General features: G+C 46.9%; 7 protein-coding genes across 7 annotated transcripts; 3 read left to right on the top strand and 4 right to left on the bottom strand.

Moving 5' to 3' along the window:
- Positions 1–3,721: 3,721 nt before the first annotated feature.
- Positions 3,722–5,420, bottom strand: JR316_0006705 (Carboxypeptidase S1; the record flags this gene model as incomplete). Its single annotated transcript, XM_047892451.1, has 11 exons — positions 3,722–3,802; positions 3,860–4,015; positions 4,075–4,110; positions 4,170–4,199; positions 4,258–4,297; positions 4,359–4,504; positions 4,560–4,658; positions 4,716–4,844; positions 4,909–5,002; positions 5,061–5,093; positions 5,158–5,420. 11 exons carry the CDS (start codon positions 5,418–5,420, stop codon positions 3,722–3,724), a joined length of 1,107 nt encoding a protein of 368 aa, XP_047747733.1.
- Positions 5,421–8,906: 3,486 nt separating this feature from the next.
- On the bottom strand, positions 8,907–11,902 carry JR316_0006704 (uncharacterized protein; the record flags this gene model as incomplete). Its single annotated transcript, XM_047892450.1, is given in 9 exon segments — positions 8,907–9,634; positions 9,691–10,597; positions 10,611–10,850; positions 10,922–10,990; positions 11,050–11,118; positions 11,176–11,310; positions 11,367–11,440; positions 11,500–11,649; positions 11,830–11,902. The coding sequence occupies 9 exon segments, from the start codon at positions 11,900–11,902 to the stop codon at positions 8,907–8,909; spliced, it is 2,445 nt and encodes an 814-aa protein (XP_047747732.1).
- Positions 11,903–12,113: 211 nt separating this feature from the next.
- JR316_0006703 (uncharacterized protein) lies at positions 12,114–13,052 on the top strand (the record flags this gene model as incomplete). Its single annotated transcript, XM_047892449.1, has 6 exons — positions 12,114–12,135; positions 12,195–12,251; positions 12,301–12,418; positions 12,474–12,667; positions 12,721–12,790; positions 12,842–13,052. The coding sequence occupies 6 exons, from the start codon at positions 12,114–12,116 to the stop codon at positions 13,050–13,052; spliced, it is 672 nt and encodes a 223-aa protein (XP_047747731.1).
- Positions 13,053–13,096: 44 nt separating this feature from the next.
- On the bottom strand, positions 13,097–14,035 carry JR316_0006702 (uncharacterized protein; the record flags this gene model as incomplete). Its single annotated transcript, XM_047892448.1, has 5 exons — positions 13,097–13,524; positions 13,581–13,613; positions 13,686–13,800; positions 13,879–13,909; positions 13,965–14,035. The coding sequence occupies 5 exons, from the start codon at positions 14,033–14,035 to the stop codon at positions 13,097–13,099; spliced, it is 678 nt and encodes a 225-aa protein (XP_047747730.1).
- A 1,344-nt stretch (positions 14,036–15,379) lies between these two features.
- JR316_0006701 (uncharacterized protein) lies at positions 15,380–15,890 on the top strand (the record flags this gene model as incomplete). The annotated part of the gene is made up of 2 exons (XM_047892447.1): positions 15,380–15,460; positions 15,516–15,890. The coding sequence occupies 2 exons, from the start codon at positions 15,380–15,382 to the stop codon at positions 15,888–15,890; spliced, it is 456 nt and encodes a 151-aa protein (XP_047747729.1).
- Positions 15,891–15,927: 37 nt separating this feature from the next.
- Positions 15,928–17,222, bottom strand: JR316_0006700 (uncharacterized protein; the record flags this gene model as incomplete). The annotated part of the gene is made up of 7 exons (XM_047892446.1): positions 15,928–16,071; positions 16,135–16,254; positions 16,305–16,399; positions 16,465–16,831; positions 16,881–17,009; positions 17,073–17,135; positions 17,184–17,222. The coding sequence occupies 7 exons, from the start codon at positions 17,220–17,222 to the stop codon at positions 15,928–15,930; spliced, it is 957 nt and encodes a 318-aa protein (XP_047747728.1).
- A 399-nt stretch (positions 17,223–17,621) lies between these two features.
- JR316_0006699 (uncharacterized protein) lies at positions 17,622–20,668 on the top strand (the record flags this gene model as incomplete). Its single annotated transcript, XM_047892445.1, has 6 exons — positions 17,622–18,056; positions 18,110–18,269; positions 18,334–18,657; positions 18,716–19,662; positions 19,716–20,012; positions 20,063–20,668. The coding sequence occupies 6 exons, from the start codon at positions 17,622–17,624 to the stop codon at positions 20,666–20,668; spliced, it is 2,769 nt and encodes a 922-aa protein (XP_047747727.1).
- Positions 20,669–22,916: the final 2,248 nt, after the last annotated feature.

The raw sequence follows: 22,916 nt of genomic DNA, 5'->3' as shown, positions 1-22,916 counted from the left end.
GCGCCTTTAAGCTTGTCCATGAGGTCAGAGATGAGCGGCAATGGATAGCGGTTCTTGATCGTGATATCGTTCAGGCGTCGGTAGTCTTGCACAGGGCGCAGTGAGCCATCCTTTTTCTGGATGAAGAAGAAAGGGGCGGCATAGGGAGAGATGGAGTCCCGTATACGGCCAGTGCGTTTTTCCTCTTCTATCCATTCCTTGACCTTCGAGGTTTCAGCGGGCGACAGACGGTACGGCTTTGCTTTGAACGACTTTGCATCTGGTTTCAGGTTAATAGCATGATCCCATGGGCGACGGGGTGGGAGCTCGTCAAACTCCTCTTTGGAGAAAACAGGTGCAAATTCCTTCAGGTAGCGGTCGGGATATGAAGCTGCTTCACGTTGAGTTCGCAAAAAGTGAGAAATGCGGTGGTCGCATGAGCCATGGACTTGTTCGGACGTGAACTCATTGAGGTCAACCGCGCACATCGATTCACCATCGGCAAGTTCACCAGCAAAGGCGTCAGCCCATTCCGCAGCAGAGACCGGCGTGAAGGGGCCCGGGCTGTCATCAAAGATGTCGTCTTCACGGAGCTGGGGTCCTTCGCGGCAAACATTCACGGTTTCGCCATCAGGGTGCGAAGTCGGCAGCACGTCAGCACCACAGGACGTGGGGCAGCGTGCAAAGCAGAGCTTGGCCTCTCGCCAGTCAACAAGCGGATTATGGAACCAGAGCCAGGAGTGCCCGAGGATGAGGGAAGATGATCCCGTGTTGGTGACTGAAAGGCGGAGTCGCTCAACATGGTTTTCAATGCGGATGACAAGGTAAACAACATCTGTGATAGCACCGTTGGCATTGCGAGTTCCGTCTGCATTGTAAACGCTAACGGGGTGGGGCAGCCGCTCAGTCACCCATCCATTGAGTTTGACAAAATCGGAGTGCACGTAACAACCAGTGGCACCGCTGTCTAAGAGCGCTTTCAGCGACACCAAAGAGGTCGAGCCTGGGGGTGCAGCCGACATTGGAATGTCAAGGCATTTACTCCCCATGCGGGAGATGTAGTCGCGGGGCTTCTTGAGCTGCTGGAGGACTTTGGCGGCGTCGGTCCAGGGGAGATCGCAAAGAGCAGCAATCAGATCATCGTCAATGTCGTCCCAACGCTCCTTTGGGGCCCAGGATTTGAGCAGGCTCTCGGTTCGCCAAGGCGTGCTGCGTAATCGGCGCAAGTTGCACAGGACGGTGCGGACAGGTGTAGGGATTGAAGGCGGGCAGTCTGTGTGGTCAGCGACGGGCGGGCTGCAAAGTAGAGAGTCGCGTGGGGCCGGTGGTGGACTTGCATCGTGTGTCATAGAGACAGATGCATCATCGTGGGCGGAGGTTTGTTGAGCAGGCTTGGTTGGCGAATCTTCATCCGAATCATCAGAGGCATCTGGGGCTTGCAGCTCTGGTGGATCATCCTCAGGACAGGATAAAAAGAGGTCTGAATATGGAATGCAATCGGGTGCCATAGTTGGAGGTTGTGGGTGCGCGGGCAGGAGTGTTGGTGTCGGGTAGTCGGAGTTGGGTGATGTTGTTGAAGAAGAGGGCTTGTCAGGAGTCAATACAGAATTGGATAATGAAGGTTGAGGGGTCGCGTAAACAGGTAACACGGGCAGAGGTACGGATTTTGGAGACAATGCAACATGCAATTTGGGAGTAATTACAGGGTTGTTGTACAGAAGCGGCGAGGACGTACTACTCACTCGACGCAAGAAACAAAATCCGAATCATCAAACAAGGCACTTTCGTCAACATCAACGCATCGAATCTCATGCTTGTCGTCATCAGGCAAAGCATCAAAGCACTCGAGGACGGCCCGAGCTCGTTCCAGTTTTGCGCGTGATTTGCGTTGGAATTCGAGATCTTTGGGTTTGGGGCAGACTCGCATGAAGTGGCCAAATACGCCGCAGTTAAAGCAGGGCAGGGCGGCACGTCGATTCGGAGCAGCGGAGATGTTTGCAGGTAGAGTCGCGTTGGGGGCAGGAGCAGCGGGGCGGGGGTTGCTAGACTTTTGAACAGTGGAAGGGGTGGAGGTGAAAGAAGGGGGAGGACGCCAGGTGGCGGTGGTGTTGACGACCGGAGTCACCGTGGCATCAGTCTCACGCAGTCTGTGAGCCATCAAGATTGCGGCACTCTTCCATTCCGCGAATGTGGGCATCTCACGGTGTGTTCGTCCAATCTCCTCCATAATACGCTTATCCAAGGCCATTTTGAAGCATTGGATCAACGCTTCGTCGTTAAACTTGGAGCGAAAGGCAAGGTTCTCGAAGATAATAATGAACTCTTGAGTGGGCGTGGAGTTCTGACGGATGCACATGATCTCGCGTGCCGCGCGTTGTTGCGAGAAATGGAACAGGAAGGAGTCTTTCACGCGCTCCTCAAAGTCGGACCAGTTGGTTAAGACGCATTGCCCAGACTCTAGCTCTTCAATGAGCTGGTTACGCCAGACAGCGGGCGTGCCGGTCTTGAAAGAACTGAGAGCGGTGCGTACTTTGGAATCAGTGGTTTTGTATGCTTCGGGGTCGGAGTGAAAAAAGTTACGCCATGAGGCCAGCAAGTCTTCGACAGTATCAGAGGAGCCGTCGAAGGCACCTGGAAAGGGCACCTTATAAGCGCGTGAATCACCAGAGCGGGCGGTAGAGGTAGTCGCAGAGGAGTGGGTAGAGGTTTGGAGTTGGGGTAACGCGAGGAATGATTTGAACATAGTTTCGGCTTGTATACGCGACAGTTCGAGAATATCTTTCATAGTTTCTTTATTGGATTCCTGGCTAGCCTTAATGAGAGCGATAATGGCAGGGTCAATTCGGGACACAGTGTCGTCATCACTACCGTCACGACCACGACGGGGGGAGACCGAACGACCTTTACTTTTTCCGGGAGGCATGAGTGCAAACGATAAGCGAGAAGCGAATTAAAAAAAGGAAAGAGAAAAAAACAGAGAGGGTGGGTGTATGCGCCAAAAGGGTGAATATATGCGCTTCTAATCGGAGGGTTCAAGGTCAGGTAAGCTGTCTGGGGTAGAGGACCTGGAGAAGAGAGGAGAGCTGAGAATATCGTCAAGGCGGGCGTGAAGTCCAGACAAAATAGCAGGGCTAAGAGAGGTGGTAAAAGCCAGATTATCAATGCGGCGAGACAGAGTAGCCAGACAATCTTGTAGGTCGCGAACGCGATCAGCCTGGTCGTGTAGGTAACGCAACTGTCTTTCAGCGGAAGCGAGAAGGTCTCTGGTATGTGAGATTGACCGTTGACAGTCTATAACAGCAGCAGTAAGTCGCCGAAGGGTATCAAAAGATGCACCCTGGTTGGAAGCAATACGCAGGGTTTCTTCGTGCAACAAGAGGTCTCTTTGCAAAAAAAATAATTGCCAAGAGTAGCGGTCACAAGTGTCGGTACAGGCTTCGATATCCTGCTGGATGGGCAGGATCGAAGGGGAACGAGGTAGTCCAGGCAGTTTGGGAAACGGTGGTATTGAAATGCCAAAAGGCGATGAGAGAGGATGTTTTGAATGTGTTAGAGTTCCTTCTTGATGTTAGGAGGAGACCCGGAGACGAGGCGGGAGAGAGAGACGAAGGACCAGAACGTGTTGGGTGTGCTAACAAAGAAGGAACTGAGGCTACGTAGCTACGGGTGTGTCTACAAATACTGTGTGATATGTGACTACAGGCACGTGTGTGTGTCTACGTTAGAGGGAACTCTAACACAATTATGTCGATGAAAGTGATTGGTTAGCCATTATTTGGGTGAACATTTGAGCGGCTGCCTGTCCATAAGCTAGCGTTCCAAACTTTATGAAGAACGATTATCAAAAGAGTATGAATCTCATCATAGGTAGGACACTCACCTTGTACGCAGGTACCTCGTGGCCAGCGCCAAAAATGCGAACATAAGAGAAAAGACCAGCATTCTTGAATTGCCCAGCTGTCTGTCCAGCAACTGTGTACGTCTGGAATTGCTGCTGCTTGAATAAAGTCGTAAATTGGGTGTCGAGCGCGTTGACCTGAGTTTGGAAGAGTCAAATGTAAGCTCAGAGAAGTCTAAAAAATAAGTCCATGTTACCATTGCTTCCACTCCGTTGAAATTCAGAATATAGTCCTGAACGTTATGAAGCATCTTCGTTATTAGGGGTTTGATGCTTCGACTATCAAACTCACCGCATCACCATCATAAACGATGGTTCGTACCTGTCATTGAAATAAGAGCTGGTTATTACTCGAGAACCTGAAGGTGATAGGGGCTTACCCCGGCGTTAATGACAGTCTCCAAGTCAGGGCGAGAATTTCTCATCCAATCGCCTTTAGATGAAAGTAAGAAACGTAGACGTAGGATATTGCTTTGTAAACTTGCCGGTTGCCGCAAAATTGGAATACACATTCTCATTTGTTTCCTCCCAAGTTGCCTCTGCGCCGATCTTGCTTGCGATAGAAGCGAGATAATTAGTAAGATCGGGAGGGTATGGGTCAGGGTTCCTTGTTGGAACGTAGTATACCTTGCAAGCATCTAATATCAGCACAGTCAACAAGAAAGTTAGAACATATTCGTACATCAAAATTTCCCGCTAGAGGTGACAAGATGTTGTTATTGCAGAAACTTTGAGCTTTCGAACAGACGGAGTTGGATCCGCCATTGTTACAGGACGTGATCTAGAAGACAATGATAAAAAATCAGCCTGAACACTATCAACTTAATCAATATCTTACCTGGGATTTGCATCCAGTCGAGGATGACCAGGAAGTATTTGCCTTGGAGATGGCTGAAGTAGAGACTAACGCGTGATAAGGATTACTTGCGGCGTATGAGATATAGCCGGGGTACTGTGTCAACGGATCCTATGTACAAGCAGTCAATCCTGAGGTAAAACTTGTGTAACAATTCGTCGATTTCGGTACTCACCGTAAGTCCATCTCCGACTCCCAGAACTTTGAGATTCAACTTCAAGCCAGAAACAGTGCCGGCGTCAATGGCCGCATTCTGAGAAAGAAAGAATCTGCACTCATGGTTAATCAGCGGTATAAAATATTACATTAGAGAATTTAGCCTCTTACGAAGCAAATGTAGGACCATAGTGACCGCCGTATCTAATTCAAGTTGATCGATGTAATCAGTTCAAAGCATTTGGGATAAATTTGGGTGGACACGAACGATTCCGTCCAGATAGCCAGGTTATTGGCCTGGTACTTTGAAAACCTGGAGTCTGAGAGGAACATCTGCATAAAGGTCCAGATATCGGAAGCAGCCTGCTGTGATGTCCCAACTTTAAGATCTCCATGAGAGAACCCTACTCCAACGGGTTGATCAATGTATAGCACATTGGCTTTGTTATTCCATGAAAACGGGTTGAGAGTAACCGATGTGCTGTCATTAGTAATTCGACAAGGACCATGTTCTTGGAAAAGTCCAATCATGCTGGAGCTCCCGGGCTATTACCGAGTCAGATTCGTGCACATTAAAGACAATAGCGAGACGGACACCGCCATTGAACCACAGCGCAAGAGGCGCTGTATCCGGATTTTTGCGAGCTGCAAAGAACCAGAACCTATGTTGTGCAAGAAAATCTCAGTCGAGTGAACGAAAACCAAAATTAGTTAATCAAGCCTACCAGATGCTTTCTGTTGACGTTAAGTCACCATACCCGGAAGCTTGGAAAACGCCAGGTGTAGTTTCTGGAGGGAGGAAAGTTTATAGAGTGATAAAGCAACTGAGACGGCTACTGACCACATATTCCAGAGTTTTCAACCAATCGAAGCTTCCCTGGAGTGGTTGCCGATGTAGAAGCGTGTTTGAAGGTCAACGGCGGTGTGCTGGGAACACCACCAAGAACCCCTTCAATAATTGGAACTTGGCCGGCGAAAGCTCCCCCACAACATAATGAGACGGCTGTCAGATATATGGTATTGAACCTCATTCGTTGCTGAACAAAATGATGCAGTGGGACCGTTAATCTGTAATAAGGGGTTTATATTGAGGCCTAGCACTCTATTGTTAGGAAGGCAGGTCGCGTTGGTAGGGGGTTCTATCTTTCGGATATCCTGTAGAACCGATTCTTAATCATAACGTCTCCATATGGCCAGCGGTGCACCTTCTTTTGCGATGCAACTCGTCTTTCCTTTGTAAGAGCCTCAACAGATCTGTTAAAATTATCTGCATAGTATTTCGGTCTGTTTGTGCTCTATCAGATATGTCGACGTGCTGATCTGCAAGAGAACCATACAATTAATATAGATTTTAGGATGGGAAGGTAAAACTTAGGCGATATAAAACAGATAAACCCGGGTCATGCTGGTAGAGGTGATCTAATGACCGTTGGTTATCTTTTATGATGCATGTGGAAAAGGGGTCTATAAATACACAGAACTTGCCGTGGTGCGTGAAAGAGTAGTTCTCATCCATCTTTGCTCTCCTTCCTTGTCTTCCTGCTCATGCGATACACGAGTTATCCAGCAGAGAACATTTGAATCGATCAACAATCAGAAATTGGAGAGAAAAAGAAATCTAAAGAAAGATCAAAAGTTTCATCACCAATGGTTAAGGACCTCGCTATAATCGGCTTGTTGAAAGAGATTCATTGCAGTGTAATACACCTGAAAGTACGGTGCATTGTTAGATTTCATATCTATACATGACGTGGCTTAACCAAACGTTATCGGACTACGACAGGTGCGCAACTCGGATCGTCAATGGGAACTGCACAAGGGCTTCAGTCCTAACGATAGGGGAGATAGAAAGACCATACAGTAGAATAACCCAATGGTCTATTATGTGTTGAGTCGTAGTCCTATGATTGAGCAAGGTTTGAATAAGTAAAGTGGCCTCTTGTCACCGCAAATCGGCCATATAGAAATACGGTATAATGTACCTTACAGTCCTCATAGATGTAGACCCTACATGCCTGCTAACCATGAACCGTACATTCCATCTTCCTAAAACAGTCATCAAGACCTAAATATCTTGCTCACGGCAAACATAATTTATCACTCAAATGTCCGCACCTACCGCATTTCCAATTTAATCTGCTGAAACATTCTATGATAAGCTTGTTGATCCACTCCCGGGCTGCTGTATGGCATGGAATGGGCCTCATTACATGTGGGCTCAATAAATGTTGTCATAGTTTGATATCAAGCAAGACAACACTGCCATGGTCTCGGAAGGTTAAAATTTCTGGGCACAGCCGAAATTGCTGAGGACGACCCTAGATGTTACGTGCACCCGAAGTCAGGTCAGGGACTCGAACTGTGGTGAGCTCGAGAATTTGGTGAGGGACTCACAATGTTTCGTGCACCAGAATATGTGTGAGAGACACGAAATGTGTCGCGCAGTGGAATTTGTGAGAGGACGCTGTGAGGGATGCCCCTGAGTTTGTGTGAGGGAATCGAAATGTGGTGAGTGCCAGAATTTGTGTGAAGGACTCACAATGTTTCGTGCACCGGGATTTGTGTGAGGGACGCGAAATGTGGGGAGTTCCAGAATCTGTATGAGGGACTCGAAATGTGTCACGCAGCGGAATTTGTATGAGGGACTCGAAAAGAGCGGAGTGCCAGAATTTGTGCGAGGGACTCGAAATGTGGTGAGCGCCAGAATTTGTGTGAGGGATGCACCTGAGTTAGTGTGAGAGCTGTGAAATGTGGTGAGCGCCAGAATGTGTGTGAAGGACTCACAATGTTTCGTGCACCGGAATTTGTGTGAGAGCCGCGAAATGTGGTGAGCGCGAGAATTTGGTGAGGGACTCACAATGTTTCGTGCACCAGAATATGTGTGAGAGACACGAAATGTGTTGTGCAGTGGAATTTGTGAGGGGACGCTGTGAGGGATGCCCCTGAGTTTGTGTGAGGGAATTGAAATGTGGTGAGTGCCAGAATTTGTGTGAAGGACTCACAATGTTTCGTGCACCGGGATTTGTGTGAGGGACGTGAAATGTGGGGAGTTCCAGAGTCTGTGTGAGGGGACTCGAAATGTGTCACGCAGCGGAATTTGTATGAGGGACTCGAAAAGAGCGGAGTGCCAGAATTTGTGCAAGGGACTCGAAATGTGGTGAGCACCAGAATTTGTGTGAGGGATGCACCTGAGTTAGTGTGAGAGCTGTGAAATGTGGTGAGCGCCAGAATGTGTGTGAAGGACTCACAATGTTTCGTGCACCGGAATTTGTGTGAGAGCCGCGAAATGTGGTGAGCGCGAGAATTTGGTGAGGGACTCACAATCTTTCGTGCGCCAGGATTTGGTGTTGGAGTCACAATTCTTCGTACACCGGAATTTGTGTGAGAGACACGAAATGTGTCCCGTAGCGGAATATGTCCAACAATTACTGGATTTTTCAACTATTACAGGTAACAATTTCACGTGTCCCTCCATGCATGGTAAGCTAATTCCTACATTTCGTCGTCGGCATCGTATCCTTCGTCGAAGGAGTCCTCAAATTCTCCATATTGCGCGACGCGGTAGGCTGTCAATGGCCTGGAACCGTGGTGGTGAGGCGGTACGAATGTCCCGGATAGTGAAACAAAATGCCGCGTTACCGGCTGGCATTTGCCGATGGACTTCATCAAATTCAGATGAAATACAGAAATGAAGAGAGAACGGTCGTGTGGCTAAACTCAGGCATATGCCAGAAATCTTTCCTAACCTCGAAAATGTGGCATACACCATATAACTTGGTTAACCACAGAATGTGGCATGAGACAATATTTGAGTGTCCAGCTAAACTCCTGCATATGGCATAATATACAATACAGATTATAAATGTTGCGTGTACCACATTATCGTCAACACATAAAATTTTGCATGTGGCAAAAAGCCAGTATCTTATTGTCGTCTACTTGGTCTATACAGTACAAGTTTACTTCGAATGCCAATAAATTTCCTCACTACAAATTTCAACTCTATATAAAAGCTAATTACTGGGACATAGCGCTCGACTCTCCAGCCTGACCTTGCTTTGTTGCTGCCTCAGCCGCCTCCCGTCTCATCCTTTCCAGCTCTGCTTCTCTCTGCGGAAAAATTATCCTCATTTCAATTCCCGTCTTCTCTTCCCACTTCTTCGCAAGCCTGGTGATACTCAAATCCAACAATCTCACCTCTCGTTCAAACTTGCGAATGTCTCTGGGTCGGTTAGGGTCGTAGATGTCGTCCGCTGTGAGCAAAGACTGTTCTTTGAATACTTTGATCAGGAAGGATCGATGCCGCGGCTCAAAGACATCCCCTTTCATGGGTTCCTCTAACCCCTGTAGCGATGGAAGTGGCGATGAAATGGTTAGAGTCTTCCAAAAGTAAAACTCCAGCAAGACATCGTCAATCAAGCATCCGCATGACATATAACCTGTTTCCCTCAGGGGCGTTGCTGCATCCTCGACTCGGTATCGATATACGGGTTTCTTAGGGACTCCCCGAACTCTGTAAAGGCCTGGTCCGTTGTCGAAAAATTTGGTTTTCGGGTACCTTTTATGGAAACGGCAGATGAGATTACCATGCGAGGTCATGTGAATGGCGATAGCCACGCGTCTTGATTCGAAGCACTTCTCAGGAAGTAGAGATTGGACATGACGAAGTGATCGACGATATTTTGGACGGAAATCCTGCAAGTTTCCTGTCTTCTGAAAGCGGGCAATAGAGCGCACAATATCATCTACAATGCAGTAAATCAGTCAAAGAAAAATCTAATCAACAAGAGAGGCAGCTTACCACAATATTCAACCCGCTGAATTGGTGTCATAGCTGCCCAATTGGCCTCCTCCTTCATATCTTCCTCACAATCCCACTCATCGACCCTAAACTCTCGAAGGCCCGTCGCATTTGCCTCCTCCTCCTCCTTCAGCTCATCGCTGTAAACAACCTCTAGCATGAGACGCTGAGCCTTGGTCCTCTTCCTGCCAATAGTGGGATCGAATTTGGTGCTCGATTTGCGCTTTGAGGACTTGCTACCCTCCCCATCACCTTCAAATGACCCCTCAGACAACGACGATTCATCATCATCCCCAGACCCGTTTTCTGTGGTGTTAGCCCTGCTAAATGCCTTGTCGCCGCCGGAAGATTTCGTAATTCTAGCCTGTCTAGAAGCCTTGGCAAACTTTGACCGAATGGTTGTTCCCTTTGAAGCTTTCTTGGACTTGGAGGATGCCAGTTGCTGAAGCTCTAGCTTGACGGCATCGATCTCTGCCATGAGAAGATTTCTCTTCCGCTGATACTCAGGAAGATCTGCCACTGTCAGCCTCGAGAACTCCGCCTCGCCCTCATCTCGCTGCTTGTCGAGGATCTCTTTCCTCTTGAGGAGATGTTTGCGTCGTTCATTGGCAGTAAAGGATCGTTCTCCTTCAGCAATAATGTTTTGTATTTCGCTGACTCTTTTCTCAACAGCGTAAATAGCAGCATAGCCCGAGTCAATCTCTCTCAGCTTCAAACGTATCTCGTCCATTGTGCGCTGTGCTGGCGCACACAGTTCTTCTTCTAGTGTGTGAATCTTCTGTAAGAGACCTGAACTCTCTGCGGTGCACTGGTCTAACTCCTTCTGAAGGTTTGGAGGAATGGGGAACATGGTTGACCCACCCACAATCTGGATTCCAAATGAGTCCATGTTCGTCACAATACAGTCCTGTAAAACTCACATTCAAAATTGGTGCTTCTCCATTTGAACCCAACGCTTCTCGCCTCCCGGAATCAATTTGAATTGGACGTGCGTCGCCGGATATGAGATCCTGGTGAGGTGGCGTTGCTGCATTAACAACTCCAGCCGGGAATCCAGATATCTCGATAGTCATCTCATGGCGAATAGACGTGTCGGCTGACTGGGACGGTAGCGAGAGCGCTTTCAAAACCGGATCGATGTTGGCATCATCAACGGTGGACTACGTGATTGGTGAGTAAAATATTTAGTTCATTCATTGTCCATGGAAAATATAACACCGTAATGACTGACCTTGATAGCAGATTCCGTCACTGGGCCTTTGTACACCACACTGTTGGTAGGCGCACAAGGTTCGTCATCCTAAAGCAAATCAGCAGTTAGTGAGTGGCCTAATGCATATTAACATAGCGATTACCGACCTTTCTGGGAGGGCCGGTCACTGGCTCTTTCTCCGCTGGCATAGTTTCCTCGACTTGATTTTCATCGATCTGAATGAGAAAATTTGTCGCATTAGTAGCATATCCACAAGTACAATAATGACTTACAATTGTACGATCCCATGTCTTAGGTTGTAAAATAGTAGCTGGGGCTCCCGTAGTTTGTTCCACAGGCGCAAGAGGAACCTTGGAGATAGTGGATGCAACTATAGCAGCTAAATAACTGGTCGCTGAGCTGGTTGACTAAGGGCAATAAATGAGGCAATAAGGAACACTTTTTCATACAAAAACTAGCATACCATGAAGCCTGCGGTTGTTTCCAGATTTGAAACGCTGTCGAGAGTCTCTTGATTGATCTCTTTACTTTTGCGATCTTGATATAGACAACAAGGTTAGTTGATTCATTGGTGAATTATACATAGTGGGACCTACCTTTGAGAAGAGCGGTCAATGATTCTTTGGCGTCCTTGAACTCCTTATGAATGTCCTCCCAATTTGCAGGGCGATTCTCCCTGCGTTTCTTGTGAATGCGATGCCAGGCGGCAGTCGCTGTCTCCAGCCTAATATTGGCAGCTGCGATAGCTAAAAATAACAGTTAAGTAGGCCAATCCGTACAGCGAAACAATTCAAAAACACACCAAGGTCCCCCTCCATAAATTCTGGCTGCACGACGTAAAGAAAATTCTGGCTGCGCGACGTAAAGATTGATGCTAGCGGAAGTTCGCAAAGTTTCTGAAGCAATTCGGAATGTGAAATTCTTACCTTCTATCGCTGGACTACTTCGGATGGTCTCGACTCCAAGACAATGTTGAGCGATGCATCGGATGCCATGCATTTTGCGAACCTTCATCGGACCTCAAGGCGTATGGACATCTGTGCCCGCTTTGGTTCCCATCAGAAGATCCACAAATTATCCCCGTTTGGACGACCGAATGGGTCATCATTGCTGAACCACAGGAACTTAAAGGATACATCGTTGGCGGCGTCAGCCAGGAGCACTCTTTCCCTTACAACTTCGCTTTCTTGAATTCCCCAACCCTTGACTTATGTCTCAGCTTGCGAAAAACAGTACGTGGGAGGCATGATAGCTGGCAAATTAACTGACTTATTCATCTGTTCTGATCCAGGGTGTACATGTTTCTCGCTCGCTGCGATGGAAAAACAACTTTCTGTCTTGAACTCAGGTAAGCTCACTACATGCTTCAAAAGATCTATATACTGACGGTGTTGTAGATTGCACCTGTCATGTTGCTGGAACAACATGCTTACGTCCCGGACACTTTCTCCCCCCCGAGGTGGAACGCTGGTACAGTGTGGTAGTTGGTCGCCGCCCTGGCCCAGTTCAAGGACGGTACGTACATACTCATTGTGTCTATCCAGTTATGCTTATAAAACATTGTTCTTAGGGCTGCCGCACTTGATAATTACACCGGAATCTCTGGTGGTCATGCACTGTTTTGCCCATCGGAATTGATTGCTAAAGCCCATTTCTATTCGGCGTTGGAGCGTGGGGAGGTGGTAGAGGTTGTTCCCCCGGTTCGTACCGTGCTAAATCGTGAAGATGTATCCACCTGTACTGGATTTCGTCCTGAAGATCCATGTACGTGCAATCTGCTGCTCTCCACCGCTTCAATGACTGATTTTGTGGCATAGCAACTCCTGAGGTTGGAACATGGACCCTAGTCATTGTTGGTCGGGAGCCAGGCATCTTTTCTTTGACGTAGTAAGTTGAAATCAAACCTTTATCTCAAACAGAACCTTACCTATTGTTTAGTCGCCCCCAAGGCAGCATTGTGCATCTCAACATCCAAGGGATTCGTGGTTCCCAAACCAAAGCCCTCCCAACTAGGACCGACGCCGTTAACAAGTTTCTACAGCTTGTGGATGCTGGTGAGGTGGTTAGGGTCTCCGGTGACAGCAATTTGCGCATTGCGCATACACCTGAGACGTATCTCAAGCTTTGTAGATACTGCCAGAACATGTAAATTGGTCGCTACTTCATACTGAATCAAGTCAATCACATTGGTGTCTACACTGTATCCATGAGTGTGTGATATACTACTTGTAGATGACCTCGTTTTGCTACAATCTCGCGAACCTGAAGAAATATTTCAAACCATTCGGGCTCACTGGGAGGTGTCTCTTGCAGAAGATTGCAATTCAGCTCGTCTGCCTCTTGTAGGAAACCTTGAAGCTGTCGGCATCGCTCTTCCAATCTACTGCCTTTAAATCGTCGAGGGTATTTCCACCCTGAGTGAATGGTCCATCGTTGTTTCAGGGCCTTGGAGAAATCTTCGTATTCTTGAATACCTTTCTCGAAAGCCTCCTCGGCCTTCTTTGCTCGATCCAGACGCTCCAATTTCATCAGCTTTTCATGCATCAAGTCGTCGAACTCTTGTGATGCATAATATTCCTGGGATGTATAATACCCCTCAGGCCTTGGCTGGTCGGGGTTTTCTTCACAGTGGTCAGGACCAGATGTAAATCACGATTGAATATAAAGTACGGCTCACCAAGTTCAGTTTGTGTGGATTGATCCACAGATACTGCCGTAGCAGTATACATAGCTATTCAATATATATATATATGCTGCCCCAAACTTGATAGTTGAGACTTACTGGCACTGTCCCGTTGAGGTTGTTCTACCCTAGACTCTGAAATAATAACGTCCTCGCTATCAACCTCCAGGGTGTTTGCTATTTCGGCCTCTTCTTGCCTCAGTAATTTCCTGTGCTCACTTAGTTAGATTTTATGTTCTATACGGCTGATTAGAAGCTCTGACTCTTGCTGCCTGCGAAGACGATTTCAGACCGCATTCTTTGCATTGATTTTCTGCCGATTTCTAAGGGTAAAGCAATCAATAAAGGTCAGAGAACCAAAGCAATTGAGAGACCTACTTCTGCAAATATCTCTGCTGTTTGGTCAACCCATCCGGACCAACTTGGCAGGAGCTGGCTGATCCTTCCATGAGAGAAGCAGGAAGATTGTGTAAGTAAGGGTGAGGTCAAGTGGCAGGGTGTGATTTATGGCCAGGTTGCGAATTATTCTAATTAGGCGCTCGCTTGCAATACAGCAAATTGACGCCAGTTTGATTTCAAGCCGTGGCCTTGTCGCTTTGCACGGGCTATATCCCTGGATAATTCTCATTTTATGATATAGGTAAACATAAAAAGGAATTGGTACATTTCATATGTATTACATTGGCACAGACAACAAAAATACTGTACAAACTGGTAGCAGGTATGCGACCTTACAGCATGTATGCGACCTCACAGAACAAGTTCTTAGTATACGACCTGGTTTGTGACTATCAAACAGGACAAATTCTTAGTATGCGACCCGGTTTGTGACTATCGAATGATGTACTTACCTGAAGCACAAGTTGGTGGTCACATTCATCATGTATACGACCGGCCCTGGTGGACACGTATTTGCCGCCTATATTGGAACGTGACGCACAGACCATGTCTGACATAACCTGACGGCTTGAACACCGCGTGATGGGCTGGACCCTTCTAGACCCGTACCAAGGCCAGGCTATTTCCGACAATGCCAGTGATTGTTCCCGGGATTGTGGCACAATTGGTTAACTTTGTCAAAAAATAGCACTCAGGTGTATCAATGCACACCACTAAGATTGTACCGTACAAACGTCTACTAGCTTGAGATAGCCTTTCAGTCAGAGTAGAGGGAATACCAGGCCACCTTGAAGCTGAGTTTCAGCTTGCCAAGCTGCTCATTAAGGCTGATTAACTGGCTTCTTCTCGCTTATGAATTCGGGTGTTTGGCCCATATGCCCGCAGGAATGCAACATGTCTTTGGGTGCATTGCAATTAGAGTTTTTCCGCAGCATGGCCGCCGACACACGCTTTGACATCATAGAAAGCTCCTTATAGTCATTGTGGGACCACCTTTTATTGATGTCAGTTCCAAAGGTGATATCTGTGGTTATAGTATACTTCATAGCTTTGAGACTAATTCCAAACCCAGTGCGCTGGTAGGGTCAAGTCTATGTATTTGTTAAGCGCCCCGCCATGAGGTTTTGTGGGCTTATTGCCTTAGTGTGAGTGCCCAGCTTGTGTCATATGAGTGCAAATTGCAAATAGATGAATGTGCCGACTCATCATGCATGATTGTGACTGCACTGGGATGGCCATGTGGGACCTGGTGGCTAGGACAAGAAGGTACCGAGCAATCATTGACACAGGATATTCCAAACAACATAAAAAGGGACATCTGGGGGAGCCCAAGGAACGACAGTGCAGCATATTACTCCCCAGCTACCCAAGAAATTTGAATCACAGCCTTTCGCATGGAACTCTGCGCTAATCCTGACTGTCGAAGGGACGAATGCGTTCAACGTTCAACCATCAATATCCACGTATTCTCATCAGTAAGTAATGAATGCTCTGTCCGTTCCTATCAATATCCATTAATGAACTGTTCAGCTTACACCTCGCCTACCATTTATGTGGTACATCCGAGCAAAAAATGGCCACTTTGTATATGGAGATGATTCTCATCTCTGTCATTTGACCCGGGCGTCCGAGGTTCCACTTCTTCGGGCTGTCAGACTGGGAGCCAAGAGGTTTGATTGGAAAGAATTCGATGCATTTGCACCGATTGAGCCGGAGGATTTTGACCATTACATGATCTTCAAATGTGCCGACGTCCCCGACTCCAGTTGCTATATGATCGAATATTTTCTCCGTAGACTGCACAACAATCTCGATGACGGGCCTGATCCCGAGGAGGAGGGGGACGAGGACGAGGATGAGACCGATGATGAAAACAGGGATGATTCGCTGATTGATTCTGATTAATGGTATATGGCTATGAAATAGTGTACGACTGGCTATGTTAAAGAAGGCCGTGGATACGCTGATAACGCTTCAACTGTTTATCTAACTCTTTCTGAGTCTGAGCCGCTTTCTCCAATGATTGCGCCATTTGCTGTGCGTCAAGACGAGATTGATCAAGTTGGCGTTGGAGGTCCGCATTTTCCTAAGTGCGGGCCTGAATCAAATTACGAGTGATACTGGAAAACTGAGTCCCAATATTTCCTACCTGCTCTGCAGCATCTCGACGAAGGCGTGGTGAGGCATAACTGATGGCGGGAGATCGAGCTGTCGAGTGCTGGGCACCGATAAAAAGCCAACACGAAGTTTGTCTAGACAAGTCCTCGCACTAAAAACAATCAGTTTAGAATGTTTTTACAGCAGTTTAAAAAACCCAACCTTCTCGACAATCGAGTTGATTGTACTCATAAACCTCCGTACAGCCCGAGTATTGTCGGCAATAGGTGAAGGTAGCGCATGGCCGCGCACAATTTCTGGAGCCAAAGATCGGATTTCAGAGACAACCAGTGTGATTTTTAAGAATGACCAGACCACTCACGATAGATTTCCGATCCACGGTAAGCTCCTTCAACAAAGCCGTTGTATGGGTCTCTGGCACTGGTGCGGCGCGCTTGACGAGAAGATGAGGCGGACGCTGATGAGAGGCTCGCACTGGTGGTACTTCCCGTGCGAGCAGATAGTTGGGCAAGATGCGATGAGGTGAGCACACCCATGTTGCCAGAACGTGCTGATGCGGGGGTGGGAGTGGCAACGACACTGTGTGATGCGGGTGTGCTCGCGGATGCAAAGATGTCAGGAGTGGAAGGGCCTGCATTGTTGAATGCCAGTGAGGTAGAGGGGCCAGGCCCGACATTGCTGTTGGAACTGTCTGAGCTGGACTCATTGTCCGAATCATCCTCAAGTTCCTGCGACGCCATAAGCAAATAATAGGACAGTATCTAAAGAAAAACTCACATTTAATGCAGCTTGACGCGCCAGATACTCCTTTCCGCGCTTGGTATGCTCGCATTGGGCTCGAAGAGGCCTCCCAGGACACTTCTGGCACTTCTGGGCCTGACGTTGGGGCTCAATAGGTGTTGACGTCTATACCCAGCGAGCACTGTATTCAGAGCAGTGGCAGAGCATGCATCTAGGAGATGAACATACTGTCTTCCGTTTGGAGGCACGAGGTGGTGTTCTAGAGGCTGCAGCGGCATTGGAAAATTGTTTCTGTCATATCTGTTAGCATGAACATTATAGACAGTCAGTAGAAACTACCTTTCTCTTGGTAATGAGACTAGACTCTTTGCGACCCATTGTATGAGAAGGAAGGAGAGTGGGGAACACACCGTAGAATTTCGGAATGGAACAACCTTAAATAATACGCCAAAATGATCTTATGGAAGGATTTTCTGCCCCATGTCTAACCTTGTACTCTGCCGGATTTGTTGATCTGCTAAAAAAACTTCGGATGATATCGTCTTTCTGACCAGGAAGTGAAAATGAGGTCACAAACATACTTTCAAGCGCTGGCCAAGCATATAAAATAGCTCACACGCAACATCTTAGGGGCTGGATAACCATATGAAAATGGTTCACAGGCAACATTGTAAGTGCTGGACAAGGATATCAAAACTGCGCTCACAGCCATAATTTAAGTGTGCTGTAGGTCGCACACGCTATACCCGCCGGCACTCACTGTCTCTTCCAAGTAACATGTATGACTCACCTCCTCCGATTGTATACGCACTTCCACCAGAATCTCCCTCCACAATCCAGTATGCACCTGTTAAACCCCAAGACTGCGAACTTATTACTACTCCAATTCGCAAAAAGAGAAAGGTTTCAGGTCCAGTAAAGCGGACCAAGGTTGCTGACCGGCAAGGGAAGGCACAAAACACAGAACACACGCCAGGCCAACAATCAACACCAGCAACTTTCACTGATTTTCCCGAGCCCAATGTTTTGGAAACCTCAAATCAGGAGCTTGAAGCTACAGATGACGACATAGATACACGACTTCTGCCTAATTTTGATGAAAATTATTCGCTTTTCTTGGATGCTGTTTTGGCAGAGGAATGCGGCCTGTTTCAACTGACCAGTCGGTTATTTGTGGTAAATGGGTGGAATATTTTGAGGGGGGAATCAACCGTAAGTCATTTCAGATTCTCGCAAAGTTAAATTTCCCTCTCATACATCAATAGCGGCTGTGGTACCATGTACTCCGAGTGGAGATTGACGGCATCTTCACTTCTGTTTGTTTGTGCCCGGCTGCCAATGGGCAAAGTTCATGTTTCCATTCACGCTTCATTGATCAGAATGCTGGTGTAGGTTCGGAAAACCAGGCTTTTGAGGTAGAAAAAGGTAGTGAGAACTTAGATTGTTTGATATGGATTCAACATACCGTGTTCATATGCTATCCTGGTAGATACAGATCAGACAACTTTCTTATTTTCAAGGCACGAGAGTATAAAAGATGGACAGTACATGAATTACTTCTCAACACCATCATTTACTCGATTTTCAACAATCAAGAACCGTGCCGTGGTCGAACATCAGGGAGACGACACCAGAGCGGGAGTTTGGAAATGCAACAAGGACAGTGGGGCATCCTCGTGCTCACATATTGTATCGGCGCGGCATACATTGCAGCAATATTTGACAGGCAACTGTGATGCTCAAGACGACAATGTAGGCAAGGATGGCGACACAGGATTACAATACAATGGTAAGCTTGATTATCTATTGAAAGGTTCGAGTACTTAACTACAAACCTATCTTCATAGGTACGGCTCTGCGTACAATGGCAGGTATTGCTGAATCGGTTTCATATCGCCCTCTCCCACCGCCGGGCTGGTCAAGAGTCGCATCCGATCCTCCATCAATGCCAAGAGTGACATTTGACATTCCTCCAACGATTATCTCCCTGTCGACGAATGATTCTTGCTGTTGTACAACCCCACGTGAGCGTTTCAAAGCTCTTGAACCTACAATCGAAAAGGAGTGTACCATTTATACTCTTACACGGGCGTTCAAAGCAGTTATAACGTTGCAAAAATGCGGTAAATGCACCCATCGATGTATTGGGCCAGATTGTAGCTCACAAGGGATTTTTAATTTCAATAACCGGAGCTTGTTCACCCATGAGCTCCTTGATGATTACACCAGCGCATTTTCGTCGTCAGAAACCCCTTTTATTTCCTGGGTGCAGACTGTTTCTCGCCGATACCAAGCAAGGAACTCCCCTATTCCGTTTGCAAACGAGAAGTTGTTTCGATCGAGCTGGTTCTCTTACGCCCGACTTATAGACTTTGGACCCGACATGGTATGCCCATCCTGTGGCCCGACCCCTGATTCAACTATATGGGACGGCGTCACGGTGTCATTTAGCCGCAAAAACCTGATGCCAACTCTACGTCCCCCGACTACAATAGGGGAGAATTCTATCTCTAGACCAGATGTCCGGCCGTTACCCAATCTGCAAGCCATTCCAAACCGCTCCTTGCGCCTTTTAATTCGTTATATTCTGCAGGGGCCACAATTAACCACCATTTCTGACGCCACTCATCCGGAGGGAAGCCCCAAGTATGAACGAAACCGCCGAATGGTTGAGCGCTTGACTCAAATTCCCGAGCTAGTCCGGAAATTGATGGCCCTGGACCCTTCCGTTGGAGAACTCTTCGATATCCACTTTGGGATGGCTACTGTTTTGGGTAAAAGGAATGCGCATGATGTGTATTCCAAATTTTTCATCCAGGTATTTCGGTATTCCATATATTAAACGACTCATTATAACAACTTTAATTATAGCTGTCTTCGGATGAAAATGTGCTGCAATTTATAGCATTTTCCTGCCTGGACAACCTTCGAACATTCATCAGACGTCCTTATCTCAGCAATGTTCATTTGCTGCGATATATCCCGGCTCTCCATCTGTTAATTAAGCATGAACTTACCATGGGGACGCTCACAAATCAGGTTCTAGGGGTCTGTAAATGGCTATACGTCCGGGTTACTGTGGTCTACACACTATTAAAGGTTCACGATGGACCTGCTGTTGTAAGCAATGTTTTACAAGAGAATTTATTTATGGATGATTGGCTCAAGGTGAGTTGTCATATAATGTTAAATGAAATTTCAAACGAGATTTTAAATAGACAGGATGTTGCTACGCCATGCCGGCCATTCGTGACCGTCCACAATATCCAAATTTGCCATACGAGTCAGGATATGACTTGGGAAGCGCAGAAATTGACGAAGACATATGCCGAAAATACTACTCCACCTATTCAAAAAAGCGACTAACCGGCGGGATTATGTGTGTTTGGTGCACCCATAGCATTTGCTATGGATTTCACTGTATCCGAGCGGCGGAGGGAAGAAACGATGTGTTCTCGGCAATATTCACACGCTGGAAAAAGGCTCCAAAAGTCGTGGTATACGATTTTGCTTGTGCTTTACAGCCTTATTGCATGTTACGGGAACCAGACTTCTTCAAGGACACACTCTTCGCCATCGACATATTTCACTCAAGTGAACATAAATGTGGTGAAGCCTGTTTTCTTTCATCTTACTGTGCAGAAAATCCAAATCTGCTCAGACTAAATTCTAGTGCTGCAGAATGTGGAAACAGTGGGATTTCCAAGATTCGAAAGGCTGTGAGCTATATGTCACAGGACAGAGCAGTGATGTACATGAGGGTTTTCTTTTCGATTTGGAACAGGCAGCAGATTCAAAAGTTAGAAAAAAAGCAAGGTCATTAGTTAGCCTGTAGTTAAAAATTTAAATCAACATTGTTTGTCTCCAACCACAGAAACCGCAGATGTGTCAAATGCATGGTTTAGAGTATTTTTGACAGGATATCCGGGGAGAGAACAAATATGTGTGGCTGCCGAATTTTGGTCAACATGCATTATATTTATGCTAGTATAAAAATTGACGCAGAGGATTCAGTTCTGGAACATGGTTAATATATGGCCGGTACGCCATTTCTCGCGGGGCAATCAAAAGGTGGCCTGTGCACCATTTCTTGCGGGGCAATCAAAAGGTGGCCTGTGCACCATTTCTTGCGGGGCAATCAAAAGGTGGCCCGTATGTGGCCCGTCACCCCGTGCATCAAATCATGGCAACTCAAGAATTGGTGCCAAAAGAATCATTTTGAATCACTGTGTATTAAATATGCATTTGTACATTCTGCAGGATTCTAACTGCTCGCTGGTTCTGTGGTTAATGGATAATACCATGTGTGATTCCGAATGAGTGAAAGACGTCCTCAACAATTTGAGGTCTGTGCGTAACCCTAAAGTTGAATGTGGATACCACCTCCGCTGTATGACGGACGCTTAGACCAAGATGTTTGAAAGTGATTCTGAGAGCGAAATTGAGTATTTGAAGGATGAATGGTGCTCAGACCAATATTTAGGGTGGATAGTAAAGGGGTTGCACCGAAAGATTTGAGGTGTTACTAGAAAAAATGATGCTCCAGCTGCAATCTCTGTGACGCTTGTTGCAAAATGGGTGTTATCGCAGACTTTGACATATGAATGAAAATAATGCTCTGGCCAAATTTTGATATGCTCACACCAAAGTTTCTATCTGCATAATAAATCAAATTTGACCGAGAGATTGACATGTTAGGACAAAATGAAGCTCCAGGCCACAATTTGTGTCACCCGTGCAAAGTGATCGTTAGCGCAGACTTTGACGCGTTCATGAAAATGATGCTTGGGCCAAAGTTTCGTTCGGCATCCTAAAGTGAATCCAACCGCAAACCTTTACACTCTACTGAAAATCGAGGCGTACACCACAATTTCTATGAGCACATTAACAGAAAGCTCTCCAACACATGAGTGAGAATGATGCTCATGCCTCAATTGATATGATGCCAGTGGAAAAAATTTCCGTTAACCCAGATAATGGCGCTTCCGAGAACAATTTTTCCTTCCAATAACCCATTATAGACATCGGAATGTAGGGTACTTTATTTGCGGGAATGCAGGGTATAAGTTTCATTGGGATGTAAGGTACATTATACCTGCTTTACTACCCAGTCGATAGGCCCTTGTCACGCTCTCTTGCGGGGTGGGGGCTGACAAGCCAATGCCGGCTGATCGGGAGATTCGATACATGGTATCAGAGGAACCTATGGGTTCGATGTAGTTCTCGATGGACAGGATTGAGAGTGCGATGTACGGTGAGAGTGCTGTTTTGAGTGACCGAAGCGACAAAGAAAACACGATACTTACTGTCGAAATAAACGGGGCCGTCATCAATATTCGCAGACTCTGGATTACGCTTATCGTCGAAGATCACATTCAGCAAGCCAACTGCACAACCTCTAGCAACCTCCAGCATACTCCACAAACTCTTGATAACGCCCATCATGTCCTGTACCGAATCATATTTGTTATGGTACCTGCTCCTACCTTTGTAGAATGACAAATCGAGGCCGTCTATACCTTGCTCAAATGCGTCTGAGGAGAGCACGTTGGCATGTGGGTGGGGGATGAGTTTAGGTGCTATCTAGAGTCATAGATGTTTCCCGGAAGAGAATTGGACGGCTGCAAGAGAATTAGTTGCTTAAAAGTGCAATTTCTCTCCGAGAAACTTAGCTTCCAGGAAACGTATCAGTCTCTTTTGATCATTGACATGTCAATGGATGCTGCAGACACGCATGCACTCCACGCAAGCCATCTTTCCCTACATTGTTGAAGTTGAACAATGGCAGTCCTTTTGGCACGGTGCTTCGCAAAGTTTTCAAATAGCTATAGGACCGTGACGACTCCTGCTATTGTCCATCGTCCCGTGGCAGTTGAAACTGAGTCACAGTGAGCCGAGAACACAACCGCATCGTCCGATGACCCTGCAGTGCCGTCTCTACCTTGACCAACACACTCATGCCTCATGCCCTCGAAATGTACACCAGCAAGGCGGAGCATAAAGCGTTGTTGGAGGGGTGGTTGTCGACGTGTATCTATGCGCGTTTTTCCGCAGGAGGAAGAGGGTTGGCTG

The sequence above is a fragment of the Psilocybe cubensis genome, chromosome 6, assembly GCF_017499595.1.
Source record: "Psilocybe cubensis strain MGC-MH-2018 chromosome 6, whole genome shotgun sequence".
NCBI classification, from domain to species: Eukaryota; Fungi; Basidiomycota; class Agaricomycetes; order Agaricales; family Agrocybaceae; genus Psilocybe; species Psilocybe cubensis.
Note: the sequence above shows the minus strand (reverse complement) of the source record. Positions and strands in the feature narration are given on the sequence as shown.